Source organism: Saccostrea cucullata, unplaced genomic scaffold (assembly GCF_032062105.1).
Source record: "Saccostrea cucullata isolate Sc308-1 unplaced genomic scaffold, CSIRO_AGI_Scuc_v1 ctg4309, whole genome shotgun sequence".
Classification (NCBI taxonomy): Eukaryota; Metazoa; Mollusca; class Bivalvia; order Ostreida; family Ostreidae; genus Saccostrea; species Saccostrea cuccullata.
The window spans coordinates 37,809-47,532 of NW_026931604.1; the positions used below are offsets into that span (position 1 = coordinate 37,809).

At 33.1% G+C, this 9,724-nt stretch overlaps 1 protein-coding gene across 2 annotated transcripts; it reads left to right on the plus strand.

Annotated features, from left to right (window-relative positions):
- On the plus strand, positions 1-6,007 carry LOC134233110 (uncharacterized). 2 transcript variants are annotated; one of them, XM_062715102.1, is made up of 8 exons: positions 1-507; positions 1,570-1,752; positions 2,883-3,125; positions 3,260-3,645; positions 3,865-4,106; positions 4,458-4,761; positions 4,883-5,016; positions 5,133-6,007. In XM_062715102.1, exons 2-8 carry the CDS (start codon positions 1,575-1,577, stop codon positions 5,725-5,727), a joined length of 2,082 nt encoding a protein of 693 aa, XP_062571086.1. In that variant the 5' UTR covers positions 1-507; positions 1,570-1,574; the 3' UTR covers positions 5,728-6,007. The 2 variants fall into 2 exon arrangements, with proteins under 2 accessions (XP_062571086.1, XP_062571087.1); XM_062715103.1 differs by lacking the exon at positions 1-507 and having other exon boundaries at positions 1,358-1,752.
- The last annotated feature ends 3,717 nt before the right edge of the window (positions 6,008-9,724 follow it).

Consider the following 9,724-nt stretch of genomic DNA (forward strand, 5'->3'; position numbering starts at 1 on the left):
GCCAAGTACGTTAGTTATAGTCACAAGGCCCTGTAAAATACATAAAAAATAAAGCTTGCCTCTCCCAAGTTTTCATGTATTTTTATAAAGTGTAAGATCCGAAGTCTTTGTATATGTAAACATTTCGGCGGATCCAAGCGTCTTATGCTGCTATATAATATCCGAACCTTTGACGTATCCCGGAAAACGAGCGTTTTTCTCCACTTTTCACATGGTTTTGGGGAAAATTCGATGTGGCCACAAGCATCGGCCACGAAAATATTTTAACTAGAAATTCTTGAACATAAAAAGAGTTGATTTAAACAGGTTTCATTTTGGCCGTGGGCTGTGGCCACAGTGAATTTTTGAAATTTCTAATGTTCAGTCGTCTGTTTTACCATGTTTCTGTGACGTATTTTTCATCACCGGTGACGTACAGTCCCCAGTCTGCAGTACCTGCAGTGTAAATCTACATTCGATCGGCGCTGTGTAGTAGAGAATATTTAGAGAAAAATGTAGCATCTAAAGGTACGTAAACTTTGTAGAGAAGTTGAATGATACATATATAATAATATCCTCCACATTCTTAAACATATGATAAACCCTGTACATTACGAGCATGATCCATTGGGTTTGTTTTCAGTTTCACTGACGGCGGCTGTCGTTTGCATACAAAACATGGACAAAGGTCGCTTACAAACACCAAATCTGAGAAAGTGTATAAAGAAAAGGAAATGACTGAAATGTACAAATCAATTTAGATTATATTATGTTATTTAAGAGGTTAAATTTAGCTCCTACACAGAGCGTTTCATTATTTACATTGACAACGTACAGTTACTTGCAAAAGTATACTACGCGTTGTTCATTGTTCGTGTTTAAATAATCTACAGGCATTTTTTTTTTAAAGACCTACAATTCAATGGATTTTTACACTTATATTTTACATATCATGTTGAAGATTATTTGCTACTTTTCTTTGCCAAAAAATAGTTTTAAATGCTTTAGGAGTTAGAATTACTTGTTTTAAAATAAATAACATTGGACATTGCAATTAGTTTTCAAAGTATATAAATTTTATGATTGATTCATTTTTTTATGATGAGGATGGATATTTTGATTGAAAAGTAGCCAATGTTTTTTTTTTCTCGCTTTCTATCTTTCAAAGTAAAGAAGAAATCCGTGTAATAACTATATTTATAACATAAAGTTCCTCATAGATGATTTTATAATTAGAACATATTTTCTATATAAATAATATTTTGTTCTACATGTACCTGTCTTGAGATTGCAGGTAAAAAAAAAATAATGAATTTTAAAAACAGAGATGGCTGTGTTTTGGTTTGTATTTGAGTCCCATTTTGACCCCCACCCCCTTTAGATCTGTACGTGCTGGGGCCTTTTTTCCTTTAGCAGGGGTACAGAGTTACTTGATTTTTTTTTCACTAATGAACGTTTTGTTCTATGAAGAAAAAAATTAATACTAGTGATCTGTTCCTTAGAGTACTTCCCTCAGATCAAATGGTTGATGACTTGAGAATTATTTAAAGTAAACATGGTCAATAATTATGCACATGTAATTTATTTTAGGAAAAATGCCAGGTTGTGGACCAAAATTTTATCCTTGCATACTTTGCAAAAAAAGGACAAAGCCTAGTGAAAGACGGCCTGTGAATAAAAGCACAAGAAAGATTCTAAGAAAATACTTTATGACTGAGTGCAAAGATGGTGTATTATGCAGAAAATGTAGAAACAAATGCGATACATTAAAAGGTAGGGCTGTGCAATATTACAGGTACATGTATATCAGTATATTGCGGTATTATTACCCACCATAATAATATATCACGATATGAAAGCCAGATACCGGTATCTCAGGATATTTATAAATATATATATATATGTTTAAAAAACATCCTTCATTGTAGAAACTGCTGAAATAATACTTGTAACTTCCCCAGGCCTTTCAAATCTAGTTAAAATGAATACCTCGTCAGCTTTCGAAGAGAGATAGAGAGAAAAGAGAGAGAGGAAGCTTATCATTTACTGTAGCAATTTTAAAGATCTTATTAAAAAAAATAATGATTAATAAAAACTTTTGAATAAAATCATTAAGAAAAAAAATATATAAAACATTTCTACAGGGTGTATACCATGTTTACCGTGGTTCTCAAAATCTCGCATGGAATCTACACGATCGATGTTACGATGAGAATGTTAAGCAAATAAGTTCAAGATACACATAACTAGTAAATGGCCATCCATGTTTTCACTTGATACAGTGATGTTTTTATTATTTTTAATAAGTTTCATGCCATTATGATTTTAAACAACTTCATGATATATCAGGACCATGTGTATTAAAACAGTAGAAATAGGCCAGTGCCTGATCGTATGTCATAATATGAAATTAGGTTGGGTTAGACTACAACACCAAAACGCCCGAAAATAGGTCACAAATTCTTTCTGGCTTTATTTTTATTCTGTGACCACATGAAATTTTTATATAGTATCTATTGTTTTAATCAATAAATTATTGCTATTTTGATTACCCCCCCCCCCCCCCAAAAAAAAAAAAAAAAAACATAAAAATGTAACAAGATTATATAATTTGAATTAAATTTTTTCAGTTTCAAAATGCTTCAAGAAAGTTCATTTTGATTTATTATTTTACCTGGTATTTTGATTAAAAGTAAAGTGTTATTATGTCTGCAATTAATATTTTATCCCCCCCCCCACCCCCTTTAAAACTTATAGATAAATTCAAATAGCCTTTGAGCTTGACAGCATTTTAAACTTTCTGCACAATTTTATTGATGATAATTAATTTACAATATATTTCAATATATTGCAATGTTCATCATAAAATATTGCAATATTAATATACCCAACTCTATTAAAAGGAACACCGCAAGAGAAGTCATTGGGACCATCCTCAGCATCCTGCACCACCCCCATACAAAGCCCTGCTGGACGAAGTACATGTACTATGAAGAGTCCACCCTCTGTGACTTTACCTTTACAAAGCACAGTAAACAGTCATGCATACTGTGTTTTGTGTAGAAGACCTGGTCCAAAGCTTGTTGTGGTCTCCACACAAGCAAGGTTTAATTTTTTCCTGGAGCAGAACATTCTAATACCTGCAGGTATGAAAAGTTTTTCTTAACATATTCATATTACTGGTAGTAAATGTATTAATGTGTATTCAGTGTATACATGCATACTGATAATACTAAATTGATTGTGGTATAATTATTAAACAATTTGTTTTAACATGCAGGTTCTCGTTGTTGTCCAGCGCACATACTGAATGACGTCGTAAACACCAAGACTATAGAGAACCCAATACCACCAAAGGACACAAGTTTTGTCAACAGATCTACAATTATGGAGCTTGTTGAACAACTCAGAGAAGAACTATTAATAAGAGGATCAAAGAGATTAGACTTTGATGACCCTTCATCTTTATCAGAAAGTGACTATTTTACTCTCACTGGACTTGGAAAAAAAGAATTTGATGATCTGTTATCTTATGTGGAAGCTGGAGACGTTAGGTCATCTAAATCAAGGAGCGTTAGAACTTGTTTAGCGATTTTTCTGACCAAATTGAGGACAGCTATAGATAACAACATGCTTGGAGTTTTGTTCAACATGACTAAACCACAGGTAGGAAGGAATTTAAAATAAAAAATTTTATTAGTTATTTTTGTCTGCTAATAGAGATCAATACTAGTGGAATATTAATTATACTAGCAAAAATTGTTCCACTGCATAATTTTCATTATTCTATCGGAAAATTTGTGAATTAGAGATGAAAAAATCAATCTTGATAAAAGGAAATATTATATTGCAGCGCTACATGTAAGAAAATAATTTTTGTTTTAGATAAGAAGAGCTGTATCCACTATGAGACAAGCAGTTAGCATCTACTTTGTCCCAAATCACCTTGGTTTCAATCATATCAGCAGGGATACTGTTATCCATGACCATACCAGACCCCTTGCCAAAGAACTGTTCTCTCCTACCCTCAACCAGGCCATATTAGTGCTGGATGGAACATATATATATGTTCAAAAAAGTTCACAGTTTTCCTTTCAAAGGCGGTCATACAGTTTGCAAAAACAAAGGTGAGAAATATCAAATATATAATTAAAAAAATTATTCTTTAACTTTAGGTGGCATAAACCAAATGTCTTGCTCTGTTTATCAGATTGTAGTCTGCAAAAACTCTTTATAACCTTGCCCATAATCTTTGATTGGTTAAAGTGAGGACTTCTGTATTTCAACAAATGAATTAATGCAACTTACTTGAAATTTTATCATGGTACAATTTTCCAAATTAGTTTTCATGGAAAGAAAACATTAATGTAGCTATTCAAAATTTGTTTAAAATGTCATGTAAGTTATATTTGTAAAATTAAAATTTTTTAAGCTATGAATTCATAATTATTGAATATTGAATGATTATTTATAAACAGGCATCTACTGAAACCAATGATGATTGTCACAACCACAGGTTATATCGTAGCTGCCATTGGACCATATTTAGCTGACGGAAAGAATTCTGATGCAAACATTTTGAAACACATTATTGGTACAGACACTCAAGAAATTAAGACTTGGCTCCAGGAGGATGATATCATGATAGTGGATAGGGGTTTTAGGGATTCTGCAGGTGTTTTAGAAAATCTGGGAATTCATATGGAGATGCCTTCTTTTTTACAAAAAGGCCAGAGGCAACACTCCACAGAGGATGCCAATAGCTCTCGTATGATCACAAAGGTATTTGTCTGCATGTATTATGCACCCAGTAAATGAATTATGATTGATTATAGACATGTGAATAAGATATGCGTGAATGTATCCGTATATTAACAGAGATTAGGAATTTTTCCTATAACAGATACGATGGGTGGTAGAATCGGTGAATGCCAGAATTAAGACGTGGCGGTACTTGGCAAGACAACTCCCTAATTCCCAGATCCCATATGTTGGTGACTATGTGCGAATTATAAGTGCAATCTGCAACAAATACAGGTACATTTCATTGGTAAAATTCAAAAACTTTGCAACTGCCTGAACAAGTTTTTAATTTCTAATATGAAAAATTCAATTTAAAAAACATTGTAATTATTCTGAAAAAATTGTTTTAGGCCCCCTCTAAGCAGTGGAGAAGAGAATGATTTCCAAATAGCAACGAAGATGCGGTACCTCTCTACCCAGACAAATCGACTGCAGACAGAAGTAGAGTCAGAAAATCTAGTGAAGAAGCGATATAATTGGAGGAAGATTGATGATGAGGAGAACACCATTACTGACTTTCCAAAGTATACAGAGGAAGAAATTCGGGAATTGACTCTTGGTGTGTATCAAATTAAATTGGCAAAATTTTACACCCAGGAACATGTGAACCAGGATGGATTTGAGATATGGGTTGATCAGTTCAAACCAGGCCTCCTTGCTGCCAAGATCCAAAGTAGACATATCTCAAGCAAATGCTATCTGTGCTGGATTAGGTTTGAGGATGGTGTCGTGACCTCTTGGTATTGTCGTTGTAAGTCAGGAGCGCAAGTAGTTGGAATTTGTGCACACATTGCAAGTGTTATTTGGTACTTGTCCTTTGCTAGATACTCTGATGTGATCAACCTTGAATTAGGCAAAAACTGGCTAGACAATGTATGTGATGCAGCGGACATTCCAGAGATAGTTGACGAAAGCGACAGTGAAACCGAAGCCACTGAGGAATAAAGACAAGAAAGCTTCAACTTATTGATTGTATATTTTCAAATTATGGTTATTCATTTATATTGACAGGTGATTATTGGAACTTTTTCTTGTGTCCCTAACCCTTATCAAAATGTATAAAAAAGTTAATAATTTTATATATAGTTCTTTAAACAGTGTGAGTGTTATGTCCAGTGTGGTTATAGGCATGTGATCTCCTTTTTTCAGATATTTTTGTTTATAGTTTTTATATAGTTAACTAAATATCTAATTATTTTAAATCTTCAGAGCCAAAAAATACATAGACATAGCAAATTGTTTCTGTATTTGAAGTTTTTATAGTTGAACTCACACTTGTTTTATATTTAAAATGATGATTTTTATGTACAGCTACAATTTGAACAGTTTAACATTTTTCAATCTTTAATATAAAAGAAGAAAAGCAAGTCATCTTATACCTTACAGAGTTTTAGAAGATCTTATTCTCAAAAGAAACAAAATGGTATTTTTATGTGAATTTATGTAAGTTGTTTTGCATAGCTTTGCAAGTTTCCTGTTTGTGAGTTAGAAAAAGGTTTCAATTTTGTTTTTGTCAGTGGTGCACATTCAAAGATCAATTTAACATGCAAAGTCATCATGAGCCAAAAGAAAGTCCTCAATTGTCATTAATATCATTATATCCTGCACATAAAATTTCTTTATCTTTAATTTTGCTGTACATTGTTGTCTTTTAAACAAATATTACCTAATACTGTTTTAAATTCTATTATTTTACCTCAAAAGGATGGTTTATTGCTTTGTAACATATTTTAAACCTAAGTGCAAAAAGGTCAAAGTAAATGCTGAAGAAAGAGATATTTCTTTATTTATTTTTTTAGATCCTTTAAAAACTACTTTGAAGGATCTTTTAGCAATTACGATGTTAAACATTACTGAAAAAAATGTCATGACTTGAGGAGAAAAAAAGACAGCAAATTATGCAAAAAATTGACAGCAATTATGATATTCAGATATATTGGAAGTTGTTTGTTTTATTTATTTTTTTTAATTTGCACAATATTTCTGTAAAGGTAAATAAACAATGCAATTTGAACAGTTAAATATTAAATCTTTTACCTTCAACATACATTGAAACATAAAACTTGTAATTAAAATGTTCTTAATTGATGGTAAAAATGACGTCACAGTGCTCAAATCTGTGAAATGCAATAAAATACACCCCATCTTCAGAGGGTCATTTCAACTTAACTATAAAAGATAGATGAAAATTGTTTATATATTTATGAAGTGTACATCCTGAAGTCATATTTATATAATTATTTTCAATTTTCAATGAAAGGCCGATTTTTCTTACTAACATACTTGGCTCTTTGATCAATGTTACTCCTGAGACTTTGAAGGACAGCAACAAAGTGTTGATTTTACATATTTACGAAAATCAACCAGCTTCCAAATGTACAAAATTGGATTAGCTACAGCATTTAAAATATTTATACATAACAATACACCCATTACTCTAGGGCTACATTTCTCAATCCAAAGACTAACAATAAGTGGTCCAGTAAAAACCAAAAGGGCGCTAATCAACAGCCCAACTAAATACAGAGTACCTATAACCTTTTTATGCCTGATTTGAACGATTGGATTTCTGACTTCCCTTGTTGTTGGAGAGATGGGTCCGTTTTCCTCGAAGGCACTGGTTTGAGGAGCTACATGTAGTTGAAATTTTCTTACAGGATTCTCTTTCAAAGGAACATCATTGGACTTTCCTTTCGGGTGTATTTTGAGGCTCTGCGTTTTAATATGTTTGATTGTCAGTACGTAAAGAATTAACGTAAATAATAAAAGAATCGTCGATAAAAACCTACTGAGTGCTCTGTATACCATGTAATGGCCATTATACACGTACTCCGTGATCCTGTCCTTTGAAGGGTTAAACTTTGTGCGAGATGGCGAGATAAGAAAAAAGTTAATCAGCAAAACCACCATCCAACAACCAAAACATACAAAATACTTCCTCTTCTGTTTAAAAAGGAACATGTGTACTTTTTCTTTAGAAACGATTAAATATCGTTGTAAGCTGATCAGAAATATCTGCAGTAGTGAAAGATACAGCCCAGTTGTAATAAAATGCATTTGCGAAATAGTTAAAAGACTATTCGCGTGTAAATAAGGAAACATTTGTTTGATGCAGCCGCACATAATTCCAAGCCCTATCGTGAAATCGCTTACGGACAACATCAGAACAAGGAAGTAGTAAGGGTTGCCGCGTATTTTCTTTTCTTTGATGATGAGGATAAATACTCCGCTATTAAAGACGAATACACAAAACAAAGCCGTTAATAACGGAATAAACATAAATGTTGGTATTGTTATATAGTGTAACTTCTGGTCCGGCAAAGAGCAGTTCACGTCTCCAGCTGGCAAGCAACTTAAATTCTTGACAGTATCCATCATCCTTATTTGTCTTTGTAGAATGTCCCAGGGATCAGTACTCATATTCATTGTTGAAGTAAACATCACCAGAAGCTGAAAGAATAGATATATATATAGACATGTATATACATTGATACTTTTAAACTGTTTATAATTTAAAATTACTTCAAGATGTTTTATTTTATAGTTCGTTCAAAACAAAATTTTATAAAAGGGTAGCACATTCTTGGAAAATAAATACTAAAAGAAAACCTTGATAATCTGATTTGTCATCTTCTTACAATTAACAAGGTATATTTCCCCCAAAACAGGATATAATTCCAAATGTAAGAAATTCCAAATTATGATTGAAATACTTTTACATAGTGTGATACAATCTTTTTTTAAATATGAGAGTTTTTTCCTTGCATGTCTGTGGTCTTCAAAAATTTTACTCGAACAAATACTTAGTATACATGTAATATGTATTTTTGTTCTTTTCTCAGACCATATTTTAACTCCTTTAAAACAAGAGCTCCATATAAACACATAAAAGTGATGAATTTGAAATCTTAAAATGTAAAAAAATCTTTGCCTTGCCAAATGATAGTTCACAACTTAAGATATCGTATAAAAAATAATACAAATCTGTAAAGATGACGAAATTCCAGAGACGGGATTTTGTACATAGATGGAGTATGCATCCCCTAGCGACCAGTCACACCAAAAGCTTCTTTTCCAAGGAATGACCATGTAGACGGTACTTTTCGTAGTCTAGTCCATCGTACAAGTCAGCCGAAATACAACCCAATGATAGATAAGCGTAAATATGCAGAATTGAATTCTAACAAATTAGACAACTTTAAAGTACAATTCTAAGGGACTAAGTGTCTACATATTGAGATAAAATCACACCCAGATTTGGTACTCAAAGAACAACAGCAGCAAGTACCCCATCCCCCAACAAATACAGTTCCAGCTCAGCTCAGCTACAACAAAACTGTTCATCAAGCTGGAGAAATCTGACGGTAAAACATCTGTTCAATGGTGGATGAAATTTATGACTCTTATTTCCATACAAGGTCTTTCCGAACAGAGCCATCCTCCGTTTACCCTTCTTCCTAATTATAGCAGCATAGACGTGCTTTGGAAATAGTAAAAAAATTAACATTAAGTTCATTAAAGAAGCCTTCATCAACCGTTTCAAGCCGCCATCAAACCACGCCTTTGATCTCTGGACATGCACCAAGTACTTGCAGAGAGTGTTGACGAATCTTTACATAGGGTAACAGAAACAGCCGCAGACTTGAAAATGGACACATATCAGACCATGAGTAAAATAATCAGAGGATTAAAACCAAAAATAAAAGCAGACATGGTAAAAGTCAACCCTTAAACCAGTGCTTGCAGAGATGGTCCAAACCATACGTAATGATGACAATACACAGTCCGCAACCAGTGCCGCAGTGTGCAATGTAATGGCATCCCTTGAGGAACGGATGAGTGCTCTAGAGACGTCGAACATAAACATGCTCTAACAGCCCAGACGTTTCAACAACTCAACACCACAAAAGCCCTCTTTTAACAACGCTCAAGGCCAGTCACA